Genomic DNA, 27,194 nt, shown 5'->3' on the forward strand with positions numbered 1-27,194 from the left:
CCAGCCTTTTATCCACTGTCTATCGAGCTTTTAGTGGTAAGCGAGCCCCCATTCCAGAAATACGAGACTGTGATTCACTAGACGTTTCCTTTCTCACGGTTAAGTGGGTTGTCTAAACTCTTGTCGAAATAAAGAAATGAGTACGATTATTATAGAGATCCTAACAAAGAAGCTGTTATAAGATATTCGAAAAAAGTGTATTTTTCTTTTTCTTCGAGCAGACAGGCTACAAACTTCGATTCAGTAAGAACAATTACAGTGAATTATATGTTTACGGTGGCTCGCAAAGGTACTCGTACGCTTACCATAAAAATCTTTTACGTGCATACTGTACGTGTTACATAAACATTTTCAAATTTCGTTTACATTACAATGACACGCGATTGCGATGGTTATACTGGCAAAATGCGAACCCGATCTGACAATATATATACCAGTTGTAAGATGTTTACTGCAAACTTACCGCTAGTAAAAAATTGCTGTGATATACATATACTGTGAAATACACTGTGATAGCCACACCATACGCTAAGTATAGCTCGTTTATTTTTGTGATTTCTGCAAGATATGTACTTGTAGTAAATGTATCTTGTAACTTTTGTATACATTTCTACAATCGTTTCGAATTTTATCGATATACCCATGGCAGTTGCATGTCATTATAATACTAATGAAATTACAAAATGTTTTACAATGTTCATAAAAAGTATTGAGTCAATTTTTGCTAGCCATTGTATTCAAAGACTACAGGGAAAAACACAAGAAATCCAACGTGCTATTTTCCATAGGGAGCAGCTTTAACATTCAGTCGTTGCTAATTGTCAAACTTTATCCATTTAAACTATATTTTACAAATTTTATAATTAATTTATTATTAAAAATACAACAAAATTTTAAGGGCATCAAAATATCGCTTAATTAATATAATATAAAATGTTGCTTAATAATTATATCTTTGATTTTTACGAAACTTTATTAATGCGCAGAATTTTGATGTCTATTTTTCAAAAACTTACATCCTTGAATTTAATTGGTTTTTTTTGTTTACAATTGTACCGGTTATTATTAAAATCTTTCTGTTTAAGCATGAAGTAGCAGTAAAATCATAAAAAACTACAACATGGTACTTGTCATGTTTTTCTCTTACGATCTTTATTTATATCCTTGAAAATACATAAAGTAATCGTTCGTTGTATAAACAAAAATTTTTCTTAACGGGAAGACGATTGGAAGTATGTTTAATTAGATAAAGTCATTATACTTAAGCATTATTTGAAATCGTTATACGTCATAATTATGTAAATTTTAAATTAAAAGTGGGCAGATAATTAATACAATTCAACCTCGGTTATTCGGAATTTTAAAACGAGAACTAAAATCCTCTGAGAGTGTTGTGAAGATTTTATCTTGTCGAATTTTTCAAGAGAGGTTTAGTAACTGAAATTTACTAACTTACGAAAACTGTGTATAATAATCAATCATGTAATCATTTATATAATTTCTAAAGAACTCGTGAAAGTTTTTAATTCTTTTGTAGATTTTTATGTCATTAATAATACTTATCGATCAATAATTGTACTTCTATTCAAAAGTCGTATGAGAAACATTAGACTTTTAATATGTTTCTAATATTTGATATAGATTATGAATTTCAAATTACTTTTTTTAGTGAAACTGTTGATATAACAACACCCGAACTTTCTTAACGGTATGAAATATTACATCAATCCCTTAATATCTTTTAATGGCTACCTAATTTATTGTAGTTTGGTGCACATATAATAAATACGTTGAAAACTATAAATTGAAGCTACGACGACAATACTTTTAGCTGTTTTTGACCAAACCAGATCACGTTTGGCAAGATAAATAAATTATAAATTTATTAAACCTAACCCCAACCCTAACTTAACGCCACTTGAATTTTACTATATATAAATGAAAGATTATAATATAATAAATAAATAAAATAATATAATAAATAAAAATATAATATAATAAATAAAAATATAATATAATAAATAAAAGAGAACTGTGTAAAAAATATAACATGAAAACATTTTTCCACGTTATTCTAGAAAATATCGTACATTTTTAATTCATAATATCGATTCAATTTAATTCAGTAACTTTTTAATACCATATACGATACACATGTATAATGCAAATACACGATTTTTACATCATATATGTTCATATTCTACAGTAATGATACTTTATTTTTATTTTCATTTTTGTATATTTTTTCCTTGTAACAATCCTTTTCTTTTTAACAATCCTAGTAGATGAGCGTGAAAACATGTTTGTTATTTTTCATTTATTTCATAAAAATTTTTTATTTTACGTACTCGTGTATTGCATTATATTCGAAATACACTTGATATCGATCGTTAGTATCAGAATTCATAGAAACATTAAGATAACATTAATACAAATGTATATGGTTTTGTGGAAAAATATAAAAATAAGGAAGAACACTTTCTTTATATTTTATGGTATTTTTTAATGTCAAGGACAATTGCTAGAATTTGTTGAAAAAATAAACGAATTAGTAAACACATTGTTCAGTCACATTATTTAGTTCACTAAACTTTTGTATAAGCTCCTTACGTTCATTATGTCTTTTTTTGCAGTTACAGACAAACGTAGAAATCTTTTGATCGTCAGTGTGGAGGGAAGAAATCGATCTGAAGAACATGACACAGTATCATCTGACAAGAATCTGGATGTTAATCCTACTGGTATGTATACACATACAATTGAAAGTGAAAAACATAAAATATGATTTTCTTGGAGAAGAAATGAAATTGAAATTTTTAATAAGTTTAATTATAATTTTAACAATCTGTTGAATTTTGTTTTATCACATTCTTTATATCATTCTTTGTATAGTATTCAGATGAATAAATTTAAACATTAACATTAACAATCACCTTCTTTATTCAATTGCGTTTCTCGCACGCTTCACAATCATAGTTTAACCAATTAGAAATGATGCGCGCACATACACACTCTTACTACTGTCACCTCTGCAATAAATTTAATCGACGTACTTGACAATAATTATCAATATTTTTCTACGCATTAAAATCTTTCTATGTCAATATTTATTTCAACAAAATTATCAACTTCATTTTTAAATTTATGTAATCATTTTATGGCTTTATGGCATTTTCTACCAAATCTTTATAAAACGAACAGTTATCACGAAAACTAACAATTATATAACGTAATAAAATTGTCTTTTATACTGCTATTTGTATCTTTGTTTCTATTTAAATGAATTTGAAAAAAATAGAAATGCAAATTTAAAAATGAATAACATAGTGGTCAAGAGTATCTTAACTGCAAGTTTACATTGTAACAACACGAAAAGTTCAATGCAGTGAAATAGAATACACTTACTTTGTAGTAGTTTCCACCAATTAAAATTTAATTTATGTATTTGTTGAGAATTGTGGATCTTTGAAGCCGAAACAATGTTATAGGAACACTAAATTTATACTCAGGATTGATATTAGAATAGTAATATATTTATTTTACGGACAATTTCTTCATCGATACACACTTGCACGCGTCTCAGCACTTTCTTCTATACCCGACTGTTAACCGACTGAACAGTTTACATTCCTTTGTTTTCGAGACGCTGCGCACACACATACTTCCACACACTGATATTCACATACAAGTATCTCTACTACGCATTTAACCCAGTCCAGCACAGAAAATTATATATATCTCAACAGTACTAATAAGAAAATATTTAAGACATGTACATATAAAATATAATAAGGAAAAGAAGGAATATCACATCATTAGAAATACCTAATCATAGGAGAATTTCTTAAATACTTTTATGCAAAAACTCAAGAGAGGGGTCGAAAATGTAAATAATAAGAGCCGTAAAATATTGTTCAACAAATATTTATATTATGCTTATAAAACTTAATACTATTATTTATAGAGTTTACAATACTGATTGTTTACTTTTATTCAAATATAGTGATCTTCTACATTTTCTCGCAGCATTATTAACATTTAATCGGTTTAAGAACAAAATTTAGAAGAGGAGCAACGAAAGTAAATGAACGATGTTTGAAAAATATTCCAGTTCTCATATTGGTTAGTAAGTTCTTTCCTTTAACGTGTCATCTCGAAACTAAAAAAAAAACAAAGTTTTATCATTTCCTGTGTATCATCTCCGTCTTCCTTCGTTCAATTTAAAATATTTAGTTATAATTTCGTAATAGACTGCACATTATAACATTACTCTAAACGTAAAAGACACTTCAAATATTTCAATGTATTTTGAAAAATGAGAAAATGATTGATGAGGACATTTAGATAGGACCTTATTTAAGGAGGAGGGGAGGGGGGCAGTTACGTGCTTCAATGGAGTCACGATACAAAGTATAATATCGCGACGAACTAAATAAAAGGCAAGAATACAAGAAAAACTACAAACTAGAGAACAATAAATTAAATAAATTAATAATTGTACCTATATATACAGAGTGTTGCACGTAATTTGAACAATTCACTATCACTCTGAAACAGATGAAAAGATAAAAAAGAATTTCATTAGACGAAATTAAACAGTATCATGTAATACATGGTTTAGTGTGCGTGATCATTCCGTAAGTGCCTTTCGAATACCTTCAGATTATCTACATTCTTCAAATAGAATTGTTAAATTTTTATACACCGATCGATGGATCTTTTATTCTTCATAAGAAAAGAATGAAAGACGATTAGTTAAAAAAATATCTCAATATAAATTTTGTAAGACTTTGCACTATTTCCGTGGTTACGGAAAGACGCGGAGAAATACTCTTGTGTTCATGTTTCCCTTGTCTTTCATACACTAAATTTGACAAAATTATAATTACAATATTTTTTTAAACTAAGCGCCAAACGTGGAGAATCAAAAAGCACATCGATTTACCTATCAAAAACTTTAGAATTCTATTTAGAAAGGTATAAGCGACGTATAAATTTTTAAAACACTACATCTTTGGCATAAACACTTTGTCAACACATTTAATTCTGCTTTATGAAATCTTTTCCCATCTTTTATCGTTTCAGAATCGCGTGGTCACAATTGCGTGAGACACTCTGCATATTTAAAGAGGAAATTTAAGTTATCGTTCTGAATATGTATAACTCTTTGAATATTTCATTTTTGTTGTTGCATCATTAATAAAATAAATATAGACGAGAAGTTTAGAAACTATTTTGTTTGCTTAACGGTCTTCTTCGGGAAATACTGAAAACTTACGTTTATTGTAAACCATTTACGATAGTAAAATTCATGTACAAAAATATTAACCCACTGTGTACCACTACCGTCCCATCTTCACGAATGTCACGTTGTACACACACGTCGCACTAGTCGTTAGGGGAATAATATAATTAATTTTAATGCGAAGCATTTAAGCATTACTTGCAAACAAATTTTGTTACGAGTCTCCTACTAGCTATTCACCTTCGATGTCAACTATTTTGTGGTTACTTCCAACATAATTTCATATGTATATTTTAGTATTTTTACGCGTTCAGATTGTAATGCATTTTTCCCCTGTTCACTTTTTTAAATATAGCACGATGTGTTTTTATTAATGAAGCACGCTACATTTATCGCAAGAACTTTTTTCTAAAAATAATATAACTGAATATTAGATTTCAAGCTTTTACGATGGTAGGGATGTCATGTATTGAAACCAGTTTCAGGTCTGCTCTAAAGAAGTAGACTGCAATGTTTACGAAACGTTGGCGCAAAGTGCAAGTGTAATATTGACACGACTGTTCCCGTGAAAGCAATAACATGACAATATGACTGAATAGGGTTCAGATTTTTCCAATATAATCATGACAGTCGCGCCAAATTATAGCGCTGACATAATTTCAAAGTGTTTTATATAACACGCGCAATATACACATTCAAGTTTCTTGCGGTAAGTATAGGAATACTTTTGCGGGCCACTGTATGCAGTTCGCTAGTCAGATAATAAAGTAAGCTGGAATGTTGATGAAACCAATGTGCAATGTTCGGGCCAAATCGCAACATACTAATAAAAACATAATTGAAATCCGGACAACTTCAGAAATGTCACCCAAGTATCGTAAAAGTTTGATCTAAAAGCTTACTTCGTTAACGATTGTACACATATCTTATCGCGTTGGTTTGTTTAGGGCACGTGATAAAAATCGAACTAGAGCTGAAGGAAGCTCCGGACGACATGATCGTCGGATCGACACCATTCAAATTGGACGTCACCGGTGAAATCAATTCGACCTATCCAGATGGTGAGTTCAAAAACCCAAGAGACAAACCCTCGTTATTTGTACATAATTCGAAAATCACGCTTGGTCCGCGATTCGCTTCGCTATTTCAAATTGAGAAATTGCGGAAGATCGAAGAGACAAGCGTACATATCTTTAAATTTTACCGTAGGGAAATCGACTTTTTCACGTTTTATTGAACCAGCACGTTTAAATAAGCGAATGTGTCCCTATACAGATGCGTATCTATTGTACAGAAAATCCTAACTATTGAAATATCTTTTCTTTCTTTTTAACGTTTTCGTCCTCTTTCGTGTCATTATATACCAGACACTAATGCGCACAGTATTCATGCTAAAATAACAGGAAAAATATGAAATTACAGAAAGGGCATGTCGACGTGTGTTAGAAAAAGTGGCACGTTTCATTTGTCTTGCGACAACTAGCACATTTCAGTTTACTACGAAGAAAAGTACGTGTCATCGTTTTCACTGATAATCAACATGTATGTAATGAATCGCTGTGCGATTCGTCAGATATATGTTTTTAATCGCGCAATGCACACGAGTGACATTGCACGATTAGAAACATATGAATACGTACGCTGCAATGTCGCTCATATGTATCTATTCCCAACACTCTTGACAGCCACGGCGATTATCCGAATGATTAACTCAAGTAATTTTTCTAGAATGGTTACCGTGAAATAAATTTCATGTGCTAAAAAATGTTCGACACTATGGATAATTTAAATAATATCGTTAGAAACACAAATACAAAATTTAAGTGCTATGGCGTAGTAGTATGCTAGTACCCTCATGACGCGACATATACGTCCCGTGTTATACGGATTTCGCGTTATACGAATACAAGAGCGCAAAGAGCTATGACTAAATAAATATGAAGTCTTTTTTTAATATGACAAAACTGTTCTACAATGCACAACACTGTAAACAATCCCTCCTTATCACAAATGAGCTAATGCAAAAATGTGCTTCGAGTCAATTCAAAGACGCGCACATTTTCATATCAGAAATGAGCCATTTCCAGAAACTTCTCAAGTCGCGTTATTCGGAGACAGTGGCGCAATTTTTAACCCACGTTATAGGCGATCCGACTGTAAATATCAATCTATTTCAGCTTTCACGGTGAAACATAGAAAATTTCTAACTATAATATGTACAGGGTGTCAAAACAGTCTTTGTCATGGCTTTGGGAGGTGATTCTACGCTGTTGGATCGGTGGAGACCTGTTAAAAAATTGGACAGTAAAATTGATCTCGATCATGATTTTCGAGGTCAAATATTTTCTATTGCATCGTATAGAACTCATCACGAGGAATAAAAAACTGAAGACACCACGCGTCGCAAATAACCTGTTCTCCTAGAAAAAAAATATTTAAAGCTTCATTAATCCTTAAATTATTCATATTTTAAAGCCAGACACAAAATAACGTCAATGTTAATATCTACATAATCGTGAATTTTCAAATTGATTTTATTTACTTGCTAAAGTCAGTTATGAAGTAACTCGGGCTTGTTCAAGCAGTTCTGATCGAACCTCTTTGTCATGAGGCGAGAATTTCTTTCAATTTTCTTCCTAACGTTCTATACCTTTTAACTTTCTTAGCATACAGCGACAAAATTTTCGTCGGGCGACATAATTCATCCTACGAAATTCTTGCGTACGATTAACCTTGTAAGAACGTTGACATTCTTCGCGCATTATTCTTCTCACTGCTTCGCGTGAAATCCTTCCTCTCAACAAGATATTCTTCGCAAACGCATCAATGGATATATATGTGCACAAACGATAATTTGCTTCGCTTAGGCCAATGAACACGAGGACCGTCGAGTGAACAGTTAATGTATCAATCGTTTATCGCTGAAGTTTTTGGAAATCACAACGATCTGGAATTTCTCCTCGACGCTGCGATCTTCTAATAATTTTTTTCGATTCATTAGCAACACGCTTTTTGAACTTTATCGCTTCTTATTGTATCTACTATATTTTATAATATTATTATTGTATTATTTTTTATTTACTTTGTTGCTTACATTATTTTTTATTTGTAATATTCGCAATTATCGCAATATAATAAATAACATCAGTTTAACCCTTTGCATGCGGCTGTCACGCTTGTGAACACGTTTCCATTGTAAATGGTGAATTTATGTTTTATGTTCTAATTCCAGAGTTGAACATTCTATTGAGGCCAACGGAAATTTTCAGAACTATAGTTTTTCGAATAATCGATTTCTCTTTTCGATTCAGAGATACTAAGGACCTTTCCCATTCCTTTGTGTATTACCTTTCTTCTAGTATAATTATTTTTGTTTATTAAATTAGCACTACCTTTTGACTTTCTTGAATTTTCGTTTGTGCTGCAACGCCTATTTTTCTCTTTTCTTTATAATTAAGGTATCATAGACAATGAAATTTTCCTCCACTTCAAAATGTTCATTCTCTGAAGTTGTTTCGTGTAAACGAGCAGTTCTGGCTTCCTTTGAAGAATTCGAAGTCGGATTTGAGAGCGTTCGATCCGAGTTTCGTCCCGTTTCACAGCGAACGCATGGGCTTCTCGACCAATCGTCATTCCCATAACGTTCAGTATTTTTAAAATGGGTATAAAATCTTCATTAAAAATACTAACAGCGAGAAAAGTAGCAATGTTAATGGTCCGCGTTTCTGTATGTGTTTCGCAGCAAAAGTTCATATCAAGGAACTTAACGATTCGTTATTATTCTGAGTTTCAGAACCCAAACATCGTTCTAATAGGGTATTTGCAGACAAACTTTCATAAACTGGCTTTATAACTTTCAATACATCGTCACTTAGAGGAGGATTTTCATGGACAAATTCATCAATAGTGCGCTCAGCCACAGCTTTTTGCTTTTTGTTCGATTTGTTCCGGTCGGACCAGTTTAGTTGCCGCGTCACCAAAATCACTGTAACTCGGTAAATAATTGGAATTTGGAAAAAATCCTTTTGAGGACATATCCTTGAATGTGTAAACTTTGGAAATATAAAAAGAAAAAATTTTCGATTTTATCCAATTTCTAGACTAGAATATCCCTTTAATTTTTCAAAAATTCGTCTTTCTGTCTTATCTCTTCGCTCAACTTTGAGCGAATTTGGCTATATTACGTTCGCATCACATAATTTTCTTATTTGCAGATTGCGTTCTTAGCGTAGCAATGCGAAGTAAAAATCTTTGGCATGAAAATTTCGCGCAGGGTACAAGCTCCTCCTATCCGCCGGTTTTGTCATGAGAAATCTCTGCAAGGTCGGCTATCGAAATTCCTGTCGAGCTCGTTTAAGTAACCAGTACGTCGCATTACTATTAGGCATTCGTTAGAATCTTAGATCTTGCTTCGTTAGAATTGAAATTTAATTAACTCAATTTAATATCCTACATAAGAAAACAAACGAAAAACGTGAAATTACGTACCTTAGCTTTCGAGTTATAGAAGGAAATTAAAGAAAATGTTTCAAGTTTTCGTCTCGTTTCCTTAAAGGAAGCCTGTTCCTTAAAGCACCATCGTAAATCGCTAGGATGGACCCATTGTATGATCACGATGATCTAAATCCAAGTTTTTGTTTTCGGGGTCACTTAAAATCTACCGTGAACTCAACGTAAGCGAACAATGTACACGACGGTGAGAAAAGATGCAAAATGGATTTGAGATTATTCGAAGAATACCTGGTGTTCTCGAGCGAATACGAAATACGTGCATGAATACGAAACTAAGACATAGGGCAGCGTGTGTTGAGGTACGAGATAGACACGTTGAACGTTTTCTTTAAACATTCATAACTTGAAGAGTGAAGTATGCAGGACATATAGAAAATATAGAATATAATAGTCGAAAATATAGAATAAAAATTTTTTTTTTAATTTTTCCATCGAGACAATGATCCGTTATAACGAGACGAGATAAAGTGCACGCGTACCGAGCGAAAATTCAAAGTCGATTTTCTCGAAAACAAAGTCTCAAACGAAAAATTTTTATTCTATATTTTCGACTTCTTTTTTCGCGTAGAATCACCCCCTTTCCGCTTGTACCACCAGTTACCAGCCACCCTGTATATTCATAAGATGTTTCTTAGTTATTTTCGTGTGTAGATTTACTTCCTGAAGTATTGACTAATGTATTATGAAACACCCTGTATAAAGTGGACGTAAATAACGAAAACAATAATTTTTGTTATAATGCCGAAAATCAGGATTTCGATGTGTCCATATTTTGCATAATTCAATGTTTGTAAATGTACTTTTTTCACGATCGCAGGATAATAGGAAGAAAGAAAGTTGAAATGCAAATTCGAATAAAAAATGGTAGAAAAAATGAAAATACGAATGTTCTGACAATCATTCTACAATATCTATCTTTTTTTACGCGTGGAAATTTTTTAAATACACTTTTCGAAAGAAAGATGAAATATTAAAAGAAAATAGGTAGGAAGTGGTACAAATGAACAAAGATAAAGACAAAGTTAGTACATTTGTCAAGCAGCGTTATATTGTGCACGCTATATTCGAGCACGAGTATTGTTGGAATTACAGGAAATAAGTAAGGCTCAGGAGCGTACAAAGAACGGAAGCTTACTGGATTTTGAGTGATTTAGCAAGTAGGTTTTTATTGCTGCCTCTTGCACCCTTCGTGTAGATCCGCACACTACGATTCACTTTTGCATAGTCTCCCTTGGTAGACGCTCTCCGTGCTTTCATTACCTTCGTGGTTAGAAGGAGTTTTACAGAGCCGGGTAAAATTTCAAGAAAAAATATTTTCAATAGTGGTTTAAGTAGTAGTTATTCTGTGATTCGAAGAAAGTAATATTTTAAATAGAAAGTGAGATATTGGCAAATAAAGCATATTCATTTTGATGAGTTAAAGAATAAGATAAAATATTTGAATATTTTATTATATTCTGAATAAGTATTTAAAATATAATTTATTTCTTGAAAATAAAAATAAATTGGTTACAGAAATAATAATATTAAGACGTATACATGTATATAGCCACTTTCCTTAGACTACTTTCTCACACAACATGAACATATGCGAAATTTTGCTGATAAAAACACATTAACTGTTTTACTACATTGATACAAGGTGGGACAAAAATTCCTGAATGTTTTCTATGGTAGTAATTATAATAACGAAGTAACAAAAGAGCGAATGAATAAATTAAAAACGAAAAGATTATAAATTAAAATAAACGCCTATATTATACGTATGCGATAAAGTAACATGTCGACAAAATGTCGATTTTAAACTCACTGTACGATTGTAGCAGCAGCGAAATTGATACTCAAATCGCGTTGACAAGTGTTAAAACAGTTTTCCATGTACAATTATTTATTGGTTGCTATGTAACGTGCAAATAGCGTCTATACCGTAGCGTAAATACCAAATCCGATATCGATAACTTGCCGCACAAATATCGTATGTTCACTTTTTGTAAAATTTGAGGTTTCATATGCAGCAAATAGTTTTTGACTGGCTTTTTATGGTATATAAAAGTCACATTTACGAAGTATCATAAATTTATTCAAAATAATATTTTTATTTATTGTATGTTCCTCCATCTATTAACAATTCATTGAATTTTTAAAACTGTTTTTCTCGAGAACACTGCAAATGGACACACAATATTTGTGCACTTAGCCATCGATACAATCTTCTGTTAGAGCGAGCCACAGTTAAAAAGGTTAAAACGCGCGCAGAAACTTTAACATTTGTCAACTAAATGTATTTTCTTTTTAAATCTGGATATCTCTTGCAAAGTTTGACGAATCTCTGAGAGCCGCATAGATTCTCGATATTTGGTATGATAAAGTTTAATTAAAACAAAATCAATAGTTGTGTTACGACTCAGCTATTTTATTTCATCAACAAACCCTAAAGTTTACGTGACAGTCGCGTCGCTCGGATTATTCTCACGAACGCGCAATTTCAAACATAACACTCGCTCTGACTCTACTTGTGGAGGCATTTTGAAGATTTTAAAAACATCCCTATTTTTAGCGAATTATAAGCTTATTGTCTTCCTCGTTTCATACTATTTTTTATTGAAAAATGTTACTATTTCTAATAACTTGGGATGGCTTTCATCGGATATATGACGTATTTATGAAATATTATTTATTTATTTACAGAAAATATAGAAAACGATAACTCCAGTAATAATAATAAGCATAAAGATTATATTTTCGGTTATAACTTGATTTACTAAAGCTTATTACTATGAAACGAAAGAGTATTATTTTATACATTTTGAAACTCGTTTTCGTGTGTTGGAGAAGGTGGGAATGTACAAAATTGCAATCTTACAAAGATTCTCGAGTTATAGAGGTTCAACTTACTAAGGTCCAACTGTACCTTATACATTATACGTATGCGCTATTGATAAAAAATATGTGGACATAATATTATTTCAATATTAAAAATAGGAACACTTATTGTTGGGATTTTTTATCCACATGGCACGATATTCGATTGAACTTCCTTTTAAAGGTTAATACGCGATAAAAATATCGCCATCTTAATATCGGCGTCTGTTTGAGTGTCAAATTATATATATATATATATAGATACGATGAAGAAAATCTTTCCAAATTAATTAAGAGTCTATCGTGATTCTGGCAATTATATTTCAAATTAGTGGCATTTCAAGAAATTATGTATTTCATTTTAATATACCATCGATAAGATTTTAACTAAACAGTTTATATTTCATATGACATTTCCATTGGCTCCAGAAGAAGATAAAAAGTAGTGCTATTAATTTATATATCTTAGTGATATTCATTATAAATAATGATATTGTTATTATAAACCGACCAAGGTTTCCACATACTTATAAGCAGCAGTATATATACTTAATGGTAAGTTAAGTGCTAATGTAAGTTCGTAAACTAGATCGTATCTTGACTAATACATTAATGAACATGCAAAGCTTTGGGGCTGCTCTTCTAAGGTGCAAAACTATGCTGACCAGTTTAGTAATGCACTATCTGGTTCTGTAATGCAGAGACCAGATGGGAATTGAGACTTGCAAGAGAAGGTTATAACGTAAATGAGCGCTTTCTAAATGAAAGTAGAAATTTCAGGTTTATAGATCGGTTAGCGTAATCACATCCTAAAATACTGTCATTTATTTTCATAAGCACATAGCTTTTCTTGTGTTTTTATTCGTTCTATGAATATGTGCCAATGGCACGTGAATTATTATTACATGGAGCCTGCATGACATATCTGTTTGCCAAAAATTGCAAGTGTATTGCAACATAAAACAAACCGTAACTCAAACCAAAGTTATATTCAGCATGTATTATAGTTGTACATGAAAGTATTTGAACACTCCCAGAAACTTTTTATATATATTACACAAAACATTTTGAAATTCATGAGCATTGTAACGAGACACGATTATTGCCGTTATTCGGAGCATTCATTCTGCAAAGAGCACCAGAGAATTTGCACAGTCAATTATTTACTATACCAATAAACCACAAAGTACACCTAGTAATACCATCCTTGGCACTAATTGTATACTTAAAACTGTTATTCATATGTTCATATGCTTACTAAGTATTTACAATAAATTATTTACAATAAATAAGGAAAAAATATACAACAAAAGTTTTTCCTCCGAAGCTTACTTTTCGAGAAATTCAAGTTCGCAAATTTGTTAAGTATATTTGAATTTGTCTGATTACCGACTGGTTATAAGTTAAATCATCGATAGGATGTTATAATAGATGCGAAAATAACTAAGAAACGTAGAATAAAATTTTTCTGTTTAAAGCTTCATTTTCAAGAAAATAGAGCTTGAACATGTTTTCTTACGAATCAATCTGATACACGCGCACGATAAATTTTCAAAATTATTTTTCTTGTAAACACACCGTCTTATGAAAAATTTGTATTCCACATTTTCAACTTATTTTCACGTAGAATAACCTCCTGTCGATTATTTAGTCCTGCCCAGTTCGGAATTAACCATGTTCAAGTATATTTGATAAATTTTTAAACTCTATTTTTTTTTAATACTAAGCTCCGAACGAAGATATTCTCTTCTATATTTTCTTTTTATTTTTTCATAAGAAGTTACCCCATGCCCGCTTCTACATAACTTTCGGCCACACCTTGTATATTTTTTCGGACACGGTTATACAAGACCATATACAAATGTAATTCGAAATTTTTGCTGTTATAATTACGATAGACGTGTTTCATTACAGTGCTAAGTTAGCACTGCTAATGAAATTTTAACAAGTTTCACATAATGCACAAAATACCTATTCATAAAAATATTTTCTTGAGCCACTGTACATTTAAAATTTGGATATATTCTGTTTAAATTGTCAATGTGTAAAAAATTTATACAGAACTTGTGAATTTTACGAATCGACTTGATGAGGAAGCTTGTTACATTTTAGACTGATTTTCTTAAGAAGTTATTGAAGAAATACAACTTTATGTGATATACTTAAATTTGTCTCGTTACTGCCTTTAACAGCAGATAAGATCATATGATCTCATTTAGAAAAGTTATGGTCACCTTGATCGTTAGTGTCCCACCAACTAATTGTCAGCTGCCGCAATAGTTCCTCTTTCTCTAAAATAACAATAACTGCTTATAAGTTACGGTAAAATTATGTTCTAAAGATCTATCGCTTCTCTAAAATTTGTTTATTCTAATTTTAAATTCGCAGCAGAAGCGTTGTGTGTATAACATGGTTTATACTGTAACATGAAGCTGCATACTGATTGCTACTTGACTGGAATATTATCTATACTAATACGTATTTAAATATATGTATGTATATGATAACCAAATTGCAAATGTTTATGCAAACTCATATTTCTATGAACATGACTAAAGTAATAGAACCTAAGCAGAAATTTCTTTCGTCCATTAAATCTTGTAATAAATATTACACTTTGGATATTTTATACATTTTTGTATATTTAGTGTATCCTGTAAATTTTCTATAAATGCATAAACAGTCTAATGACCTTATCGTTTGAATCTTATATAAATGAAAACTGCAAAACTATAATAAATCATTGCGAAATAAATATAATAACCTTTCCATATAAGGTTTTCATTACCTATTGTAATCAACTAAATATCATTGTATCTTTAATTTGTATCGATCGTCTAGCGATAAATTAGTTTACCATCGGAAGTTGAATTATTCAGGGAAGCACAGATGTTCTGTACAGTACACCTTTGTTATCTCCTGTGCCATGAAATTACATGCTGATTTAGCAAGGTCTTTGTTAACAGAAGCATCACGGCGCACTGCAGTACATACTACAATACGTATGAAGATATACCATTTCAAACCACTGCATGCAATTCAATAGTATTTTCCGTGATGAGAAATATTTATTTCTTTTGGTATCAAACATTTGTGAATAGAGCTCGTGTGAGGTTTGTTTCAGTTTAAGCATCGAAAGAATTATGGAACCTTTTAATAGGTTCTATTTAAAACATGGACGTGAAATATTTTTAGAACACTATCTCGCATTATAAGTTCCGATGAGAACAGCTAAAGAAAAGTTCTTGAAACTAAACGTTTTAATTTAAATAGAACAGATAGTTTGTTCACTAATGTAAAAAAAGTTCTCAATTACCATAACAAATATTGAATAGTATTCAATGAATAGTTAATTTGTTAAATTATTAAATTTGTTATTTACGAAATAGTTAATAGTTTTTGATGATATTGATATTCTGAATATGTTATTTATTTCTAATGTTTACTAATTATGATATTTTCTATATATAATAGTTCCTATTTAAAAGGAACAGATAGGAGGCTAAGGCCGTTACTGAATACTATCACGCTGAATAGAAAAAATTAAATAGGATAATAAGGACTCTGTTTCGCCTGCAACTAGTCGCGCCAGACAAAATATTTTATTATGGGACTACTGTTGCAAATGAATTTTTATCGCGTTTGGAACGCAACGGTTCCCCTGCGAAGTTAATGACGTGGCATTTCTTATTCGAAGAAAGAAAGGCGAAAGCAGAAAGTTTGGAAATAGATACTGTTTGTCGAAATTACTGCAAAGCTGTGTACCATTTAAGTGCTGCCCAGATTATGAAAAATTTAATCTTTCTCTCATGAATAGTCAACCACCTTTCATCGTGTTGTAAATCTCGTGTCACTTTCAATCTTCGTGAATATGTTGTGAGAATCATTCAGAACCCGTAAAAAGATCAATTTTATTCCTTTTAATGAAAGCATACGTTTGTTACGTTGTGTCTGGCTCGTTTTGGTTGCGTTGCCGTTAATTTTTGAATTTAGATTAATTGTAATATTGTCTGTTATTTAATGCAATTGGAAATTAAACTCCACGTTTCGGCCAACCTGCTATGCGCAGGAGTACTGGCACGGGAGAGGATTAAAGTTGGTGAAAATAGATGTTCGCTTAATCCTATTATATTATTAGACAAATGTTCTTCACAAAAAAAATATTTATTCGTATTCTAATTGGATATTGACAGAATGGTCGTTGAAATTTCGAATGCTCGGAGTTACAATCGTTCGCAATACGTTCTCGCTCTTATTAATTACAAGATTTTAATTTCGATAGATTTTCGATAGTTTACAAATTGACAAATACAAACACGTCGATTAACAAGACTAACAAGAATGGGAAACTAATAAAACAAAGAACTAAAAGTTAAAGAACTAAAGGACTAAAGAACCTAAACGCTGAGGGCAAAACTAAGAGCTAAAGGAATTAAGAGCTGAAAAACTAAGGAACTAAAGAATTAAAAAAAAGCAAAGGAATTGAGAAATTAAGAGCTAGAGGAATTAAGAATTAACCGCTATGAACAAGAAATTACTTGCCAAGAAATGGGGAACTGATCGCCAAGAACCAAGGAGTTAATCACCAAGAACTGAGAAACTAATCACACAAAACTGAGGAATTAACTACTCTAAAACTAAGGAATTATTTCGCTTCTTCTATGTCGCTACGCTTATTCATATTTAGGTCTACCGTGGAGGGGTCGTCATGTGACGGGTTATTCCGTGGGGGTTGTGAGGCTCGAATTTGGTTTCTATACAAAATTTATTTAAATTTCAAATTGGAACGCTCACTCGCGCTATTGGTAGTTTTAGTCTACGTTACGGCGCGTGCGCAGCGCGGGACGTGACACGTTCAAACACATTAATCGGTCGGTTATAGCAATCTTTATAACGAGTTATGAACTCATTTATGTCTAAAAACCATTAGTACTGAATAGAAAATTTTTTGAGAAACCTAAAGGACATAAATAAAATCATTAAACTTTGTATTTCTGTCAAATAATAACACCCAAACATATGTATAATATTACGCTAGAATATTTTTCATTATCGCAATATATTAATTACTTATATCAAAGGAATTGTAGATTATAGTATTATATATTATTATATGATAGTATTATTATTATATGTATATTATTACTATATAATATTATATAGTATCATAAGCTAATAGTGTTATATATTAAAATGTCCTCATTTTTGTGAGCACTTTTTACGTTCTAACAGGAAAAAAACGTTCAGTCACGTGCGACTGCTATGCACGTGAGCATAGCACACCTGTACATATTTTCCACAACTCTCGCACGCAGCTGATCTAGTCGCAACAGCGCGAATGGAAATTGTGCCATATTCGACAATGGATGTACATTCATATATTTTATTATAAAAATATACACGTTACTATAGAATTTCTATGTATTATATTTCAGTTCATTTAAATTATACAAAAATATCATTACCTCAGTACTTCATATGAAACCGTTAATTACGTAAGTTATGATTTTCAGACCTTTTATTAACTGAACATATAAATAATACGATATTACATCATTAAATGAAACTAGTACCTAGCCCTTTGCGGACGAGTGTCGGCAAATAGCCGCGCGAATCTGTTCACAGTTGCGGACGCTTATTATGAAATGGCTGGCGTACATCTATTTTTCTCAGCGATAATCTTATGCGTATTTACGCATGGGTATAGTAAACTAAACAGTACTATGTTTTTGATGAAAAAAAATTAGAGATCTGTAGAACCTTTACCTATCATATCTTCTGTTTAACGTAAACTTGCGATGATGATCGAGTTAGAACGAATTTCAGTCTTTCAATGGTATTCTCAGACGAATTAGCAAGCTTTTTACATATTTTATATATTTTTTATAATACCTTATATACGATGTCTAAAAAGTCCGGAAAGGACATGTTCGATAGTGATAGTAGTAGTGACGAATATTATTTTGAACCTGACAAGATAGAAGACGATAACAGTGCTTCAAACAGTGGAAGCGAACTCCGTTCAACAAGGAATCGGCTCAGACCTTTGAATATTTCCAGCGATAGTGATAGTGATTATGAACTAAATATCGATGAAAATAATACAACCCTCGACAATAAATAACGCAAACGTTCAACGTGTATATTTTCTCAACTATGCGAGCTAGTACGTTTCGTCCGCAGCGATGCTGCAGTCACGTAAAAAAAAATTGTTTTTTATTTATTAAAATTTACAATCTTCAGTAATTTTTTCTGGCGTGGCGCAATGACATGGCTAATTATTTATAATAAGTTAATACTTATTATAGATAAGTATAATTTATAAGTAAGTATTATAAATAAATAAATATTACTTAATTTAGATAACTAATTGAATCCAGCGTTTAGGTATAGTGGGTAGTGTCTCTTCAGCCTGCGGATCTGGTCCGACGTATCAAATAGTCCAGTAATTAGGGGGTTTCGATGTTTGTTGATTCTTTTGCTATATCTGTCGCTATATTTTGCTATTTCCTCTTTGACTGTTGGTATCTTGAGGTCGCGATGTATTAGTTCGTTGGTGACATACCAGGGTGCATTCATAATGGATCTTAGCGTTTTCGATTGGAAGCGTTGAAGTATTTCAATGTTGGAATTACTTGCTGTTCCCCATAGTTGGATTCCATAGGTCCAGACAGGTTTTATTACGGTCTTATAGAGGGTAATTTTATTCTGTGTGTTTAGTTTGGAGCGTCGGCCCGTGAGCCAATAGAATTTTTTTAGTTTGTCCTTTAATTGCTTCGTTTTGTCTGTGATGTGGTTTTTCCAGGTTAGTCTCCTATCCAGGGTCATGCCCAGGTATCTGACTGTGTCCTCGCTAGGAATTGTTGTATTGTTGATGGTGACCTGGGGGCAGGTTTGTTTTCGGAGCATGAATGTTACATGTGAACGTAAAAATGACAGGAAAATAATAATAAAAAAATGTGGGGTTCTTGAACCAGAGTTCGAGGTACCTTTATTCTATAATAAGATTACAAGTGTGCGATTAGACCGTTACCGAAAGACTGAAGCCTCGATCAGGAACCAGCCCTTCTAGATGTTCGTTTATCTTATGCCTACGTGCCGAATTTATATTCCTTTGTTTTGGGAGTCGGTGTCGTGTGCAAGGCGGTTCAGGTTTCCTGAGTCGGTTGGAGAGATTTGTTGACTTTACACTGCATTTGGCTCTTTTATTTATCTTATGAAATCCTTTTTACACGTTCTAAAGTACCTTATTTTTTTCATGCAACTTTTATTATACAGATTCTAAAAATGCCATTCCATGAGAACACTTTTTAAAGAAATCCCTAGAGATAAACGATATTTTTTTAATCGAAACATATAAATTCGAACAGAACTCTTTTAAAACCCAGAGAGAATTCCTTTTCTCAATCCCTCTTTCAGTTATATAAATGTTTACAATAGGATAAACTCAGGAGAGACACCACTGGCGTAAAGGCGCCTCACTCGTAATATCTTTTGATCGGAGAAAGAGAACTGTACATATTACGTTTTGTCATAACCTTATTTCTGTGCTTGAGAAAAATACTGCCTTATATACACAGGGTGAAATAAAGAAAGGTTGACTTCAGGTTACATAGTACTTGCTAAATGATGAAAAAATGTCTTAATAAACATGGGTCGAGAAATTAATAGTTCCAAAGTTATGAACAATATTTTGTTTTGACTTTAGCGGGTAAATTTCTCGCCTCGGAAGCTATCGCATCATATGGAAACGATGGATTTTCTGTCTTAATATAAAATGCTAGTGAAATAGTACACGTCTAGGAAGTTTTGGAAGAGTATACAATTCTCTGATATGAGGGCGCCAAGCGTGTGTGGAAATGGAAGGAGGACGTGTAGAAAACCTTCTGCAACCAGGAAAAAAGAAATGACAATAGAAGGTAGTCCATTGTTTCCATATTCCATTTCTGATAATTTCCAAAGCAAGAAATTCACTCGCTTCAACTGAAACGAAAAACTATTTATAATTTTGGAGTTAATATTTTTTTGACTTATGTTAGTAAGGACATATTTTCATCACTTGGCAAGTACTATCTAACCTAAAAGTTATAAACCCTTCTTCCGTATCACTCCGTGCTTTTCCGTAGTGCTTTTTCGTTAGTGTATTAAATTTTTAAAGTTTGCAACTTTTTAGAAATTTGTAAATATATGAATATAGTTAAAGCAATATATTTGGTTGGATGATTACAGTTTCATAGTTGTATAGATAAAGAGTAAATAAATTTTGTCTGTAATATCTTCAATAGTTGGGGAGATTGCAGTTTTTGAAAAAATTATAAATACATAAACATGGGAATGTATTTGATCGGACGATTAAAGGGTCTATACAGGGTATTTAGCTACGGATTTTCCACAATTTAAAAAGTGATTCTTGACACCGAAATAAGACGGAAATGAAGAATAAAATTGCATTTTCGGCTTCGTTTTTTAGTTATTGACAATTAAAAGTCGGCCAAAGTATCCCGCCACGCGAGCAAACCTCCTTACGAACATAAGGAGGACAGCTAAAACAGCGGGGCGCACAGCGATCCTCAATTCGAACGACACATGGGTGACAGCTTACCTCGTACAAGTCGTAGAGAAAAAAACCATGGTATTCAGAGACGTAAAGTACCCCGAGCGATGTTTTGCAGAACAAATGGTAGATTGAAGATTAAATCTGCTTATTCGTGGAAATCCATAATAGCATATGGAAAACCGCCCTATGAAATTTCCGAGTAGAGAGGATTAATGTTTCCTCTAATCCTTTATCTCTGCGAGTGTCCACAGCAAAATCACACAGGTACCGCAATTGTCCCGACCGCGAGTGTCCACCTGTTTCCAAAACAGTCAAATTGGTTAAGTGCTTTTGCACCGCGTTGATAGAATGCGGTGGTGCACATTTTCTTCAATACGATGCAGTATTCTATCTCCCAGATCCGGATCGTCGTGCTGAACTCGTCTGCCAAATTTCGCAGGTTTTAACGCACCGATATCCCGTAATCGTTGGTCTATTTTGCAAAATATCTTTGCGCTGGGTATAGTCCTATTGGGATATTTTTTGACGTATAAACTTTGCGCTTTTGTGCTATTGCCATCCGCCGCATCGTAGTAAAGGCGCTTGTCCGAAAGTTCTCCAAATGTATTGTGGCGGCACTCGATAGTAAACTTTCCAACAGTTTCTGCCCCGTGGCACACGATACAAAGACCCTATTCCTGCTGACAAGATGATTGCCAGATGTCGATACATTCGTACCGAATATTTCCAGCTAGCCTAAGGACCCGCTATAAATCTTAGGATTTATTTTAGCTAAGGTACTCCAAAGAGACAAACAGTCTTTGTTTATCAGTCTCTAAGTCTACCTACTACGGGGACACACAAGAAATCTGCTTTCTCTCAAGGGCAGCTAGCATCCTTTCCAACGACCAACACGAATTAGCCAATAAACATTGACGTACATTTCCCTCACTTTTCGAACCAAAGCTTTTCTCAACGAATCCGATGATCTCGCATCCTTAGACACACCCCATCACAGTTTTCCCTTGCAGCACCATCGTGACGGAAAGTCAGTCTATTACACGGAGTCGACACACAACGGTCATTGCAATTGCACGGTCCGAGTCAATTATCAATCTAGGGTTTCGACATCTCGCGCAATCATCGTTCGCACTCGTAGTGCATATCGAATCATAGCTATCCGAGCTCGAACTTGTAACCGCACACCGCGAACCGAATTTAATAACCGTGAATCTTGCGCCAAGTGTACTCATTGAACGTTACGGTTAATAAATATTTATTGTTGAATACATCTGAGTATTCTTTCTGCACCTATCACGACATCCCACCTCAAATTGGTGACCCCGACGTGATTTTCAGTGAAAGAGGTGACCTGATAGTGCTTGTGAGACGTTAAACACCGTGAATTTAAGACAGCTCGAAATGACTAATACCGCCAATTCCAAACGTACGACAATCGGCGGGGACAACGTAGATTCAATAAATGCACTTCTGCGCGTGCCACCGTTCTGGCCTGACGATGTTGACTTGTGGTTCACGATGCTGGAAATGCAGTTCGAAGCTACCCGGATCAGGGGCGATCAGGAAAAATACCAGGCCGTTATCGCGCATCTCGACAAGTCGTACGCGAGATTAATCCGAGACGTATTCGACGCCTCACCGTCGATCGGGCGTTACGAGTACGTCAAAAAGGAGCTCATCAAGAGATTGGGAGAGTTGGACGCCAAGAGACTCCGACAGGTAATCAAAAAGGAACAAATAGAGGACAGGAAGCCCTCTCAGTTTTACCGGGACCTAAGAAGCCTAGCCACCAACTCGTTAGCAGACGATGTCATCCTCACCGTCTGGGAAGGTCGACTTCCGTCGCGCGTACAGAGCATCCTAGCCTCTGTACAGAGCAAAGACCCGGAAACCCGCATCCAAATCGCCGATAGCATCTACGAAGCAACCCCGGAACCAGGACAGATCGTCGCGGCCAGCGCAGTCCGACTACCTACGATAACCCATCCACCTGGTCAGAACAGCGGAATAGGCGACGCTGTGGCAGCCGCCCTCAACACGATCAACGAGCGGTTAGCGCGAATGGATGCCCAAATAAGCGAGGTTCGAGCGCAAGTAACCGAGCTAAGAATCAATGAACACCGTCGGGCACGATCACAATCACGCTCGCGTACACAATTCCGCCGCCGTTCGTGCCCTCGCGATCCGCCGCGGCAAGACGGACTGTGTTACTACCACGCACAGTACCGAGAACGCGCGAGAAAGTGTACATTCCCTTGCTCTTGGAATTCGGGAAACGGGATCAGCCGTCCGTAAAAGCGGCAAACGACGACGGTTTGGCATCTCGCCGCATATTCGTAACGGACAAGAACTCGCGAATCTCCTATCTTATCGACACCGGCGCCGATATTTGCGTATACCCGCGCAACAAGTTATACGGACCCGTGAACAGAAGCGAGTACGAGCTGTTCGCGGCCAGAAAACGCGCAAGAAAACGACAACGAACTAAGCGACATCGTCAACTCCAACACAACCGCGTTGCAGTTAAAGAAAATACGCTTTCCTGATCACGACGCAGAAATATATTGCGACGTATCAGACGACATTATAAGACCGTACGTACCGAAATCCTTGCTACGCGATGTATTTAATTCGCTCCACGGACTTTCCCATCCAGGGATACGTGCCACGCAAAAGCTGGTGACGTCGCGTTTCATTTGGCCGTCCATAAATAAAGATTGCTGGAATTGGGCACGACAATGTATCCCGTGTCAACGATGCAAGGTCACCAGGCACGTATCCTCACCCGTCGGAACGTTCGAAACTTTAGCAGGTCGGTTCGAGCACATTCACATAGACATTATCGTGATGCAATATTCACAAAGCTACCGATATTGTCTAACGTGCATCGACTGTTTTTCGAGTTGACCTGAAGCCATTCCCATCATCGATATGGAAGCGACAACCGTTGCCTCGGCAACTTATTGTAATAAATATATAGTAATATAAAGTATACTTATTGTAATAAATATAGCTAGAATATAAATACTGCTGCGCTGCATACAATACTCGCTACGCACACTGCACACACAATACACCCAAGTAATACTCTAACTTAATATTTTAGTTCTTTGAAGATTTCCTCGTCGACCATCGGAATTATTCTGTTCTTCCAAAACTATTCTAGCCTCTTGCTTCAAAATGTCTAAAACATGGCAATGTAGGGTTGGAGAGTTTGTTCCGAAAGAAAATTTATGTTACAAGGGTATGGTATTGAAGAAACAAGCAGGCTGTGCACCAGATATGTTTAAAAAGAAAGCCCAAAACTATTTTGCACAAACTTCGAACTTTGTATAGCTGGATATTTATTCGAGATGGTTATTAAAAAATGGACTTTTTGGTTACCAGATGGATTTCGGAAATATCTCAATTCTTCAAACCTTATTGTCTTCACTTTTTGTGACCGAAGCATGCTTTAAGCGTGGAAAGAAAAAGATTAGAAGAATGCTTTAAGAAAACTCTAACATGGAAAAAAGAAGCACAATTATCGCATTTATCATTTATTTTGAAGCGAACGCTTTGACTATAGTCGTAGAATAATATAAAATATTGATTTGACATTTTGTAGGAATCGTTGAAAGACAGGCTATAACTTTTTCGGTAAATATTCACTTTTCATCACAAAATGTATATAGAGGCAATGAAACTGTATGGAAATACCACTGTGTGGTTTCATCACTGTCTATTTCTTACACCACTATATTTAGAGGCAAATAATATTTAATTTCAAAGGGTTGCCTAATTAACTTTGATCGCTGTGTGTTATATGAGCGACTCTGTCAAATAATATTATTTATATCTTGAACTGCATTTTTACATTCGCATTTTGAGTCGTTGACAAAATTTATAAGAAAGCGTGATATGCTTAGGTTATTAATTTTTAGTAATAAACATACGAGAAAGTCTTTTACGTATACGCCACCACGTTTACGTGATCACACGCCATTGATTTATCACTACGACACTTGCGAAACTAATATTGGACTTTATTAAGTCTCTGTTGATAGAAGTAAATCCTTTCCTTAATCGTAGTGCTGCAGTGTTTCGTCTTAGAAATATAACGGAACTTCCAATATACACAGATTTACTATCGGAATATTCCATTATACAAACGTTCTATCAAGCAAAGGAAATATACTTTCCTTCTGTGTTTTGCTATTGTTCCGTCTGAAGGAACAAAAAACACGAAGAATTTCGTAGGCAATTTTACGACACACGCTTTCGAAGACACGAGGTAATTTTTGAGTCAAGACGTTAGCACTTAAAGCACTTTGTAACAATGCTTGTAATTTTCCATCGCCACAGTGTTCCCAACAACCGAACGTGTCATAAATGCGGTTATTTCCGAAAGGTCGTTAGCGAATTGTAATGGCCCGATCCGTAGAGGGCCTTTCGCAGGAATTTCCGCGACACTTACCTAATTGTTTCAAATTGAAGCCTCACGTTCGTCCAGGTATCGATTATCCGCTTCCCGCCGTGAGCTTCCCGCCAAGAGCTGTCCACGCTTCGGACGCATAGACATCGGCTGTATGTATGGCATTTAACGAGTATGCCGATTGGACCTTTCTCGTGTTAGGTAATCAATCGATCAACATACATGTTTTTTGAACTTCACTCGGACCTTGTCGAACTATCGGTCGAATCGAGCAACACAAGATCGCTCGGGTTTCTGAGCCGTCCGCATTTCTCATTTTTTGAAGAAAATTTAGAATCGCTTCGATAATCAACTTATTAACATCGTTTTATCATTCGGAGAAGATCAAATACATTATTCAGCAACGCTTATATTATATTTGAGTATCATCAACAAAAGCAATCGATTCGTACTTCTGTTTCTTTGTTACGATGCTCGAGTCAAGAGTTTTTCCAGAGCGACATCGTCCTCGATCGGACACATCGCACGATCTTCGTAGATAATCCATCGCTTCGGGGCTAATCCACTTCTTTCAATCTGTTGGCAAATATTAATTTGGCAGATAACAGGTGTAATGTATCGAGCAAACGACATAAACACGCACACATACTATAATTATCAAGATAAATACAAATGTATCTATGTAGTATATAGTAAGTACATAGATTATAGTACACCCTTCGGTGAAACTGTAAAAAAGGCACGACCTCGTTAATTTGGATATCGACGATCGTTGGATATAATGTAGAAATTAACATTTTGAACAACTTCTTCCTGGATATGGAACTGTCTGACGACCATAGTTTTCCAAATATTTGCAACGAACTAACTACGTAACTACGATATGCGTTAGTTTGGTTACCGGCAACTTTGCAGTTGTCTTATCTTTTGTCTGTGGTACATATAAACGAAACTCGGGCGAAATTGGGTAAAGCTCCGCACATAACTGCATACACAAGATTATATTTAGGAAATATCTGTTATAATCCAATTAAAAATGAATATCATCAATGCATTGGGTTTCACAATTATTCTTTTCGTAAAATAATACCAATTATTCATCCGCCTATTATTTTCGTAATTAACCTCATAGGCACGATGCGCCACTGTAGTGGCTTTTGCGGATATCATCTTATACTACGACGCGCCACTATAATGGCTCACTCTACTGACTCATTCGCTCACCGTTTGAATTAAATGATCTCTTTCATTTGCCTTGGTTCAGACTCTTTTTGCCCTCACAACATATTATAACAGTGTTAACAATATACAGTGTTAACAATAGTGCTTTAAAATATGTCATACTCAATTGCATTATTAATTATTAAAGTTAATTATTGAAGTTAAAAAGTATATGCATCATATCTTTAAGAAAAATTATAATTTAATTATCAAAAACTTCATTCCAATGTGTTTGCGTAGAGAACAGGAATGCAGTGCTATATCGTTTACGCGCAATTCGCGTCAAACTCTGCCATACAGAGAAACAGCCCCGTGCAAAATTCAGCCGTTTCTAAGAGATTAATTTATTAGAAAACAAGGGTAGTAGCATAGTTTTTGCTTCT

The 27,194-nt window shown here is 34.2% G+C and overlaps 1 protein-coding gene across 3 annotated transcripts in view; it reads left to right on the plus strand.

Annotated features, from left to right (window-relative positions):
• LOC117160785 (uncharacterized) overlaps positions 1 to 27,194 on the plus strand; it is a 131,416-nt gene that overhangs the window by 74,183 nt on the left and 30,039 nt on the right. For all 3 annotated transcript variants that reach the window (XM_076622768.1, XM_076622769.1, XM_076622767.1), the window contains exons 2-3: positions 2,634 to 2,741; positions 6,193 to 6,306. In XM_076622768.1, the coding sequence (XP_076478883.1) occupies positions 6,240 to 6,306 (67 nt within the window). In that variant the 5' untranslated portion in view covers positions 2,634 to 2,741; positions 6,193 to 6,239. The remainder of the gene's footprint in view (positions 1 to 2,633; positions 2,742 to 6,192; positions 6,307 to 27,194) is intronic.

Source organism: Bombus vancouverensis, chromosome 11 (genome assembly GCF_051014615.1).
Source record: "Bombus vancouverensis nearcticus chromosome 11, iyBomVanc1_principal, whole genome shotgun sequence".
NCBI classification, from domain to species: domain Eukaryota; kingdom Metazoa; phylum Arthropoda; class Insecta; order Hymenoptera; family Apidae; genus Bombus; species Bombus vancouverensis.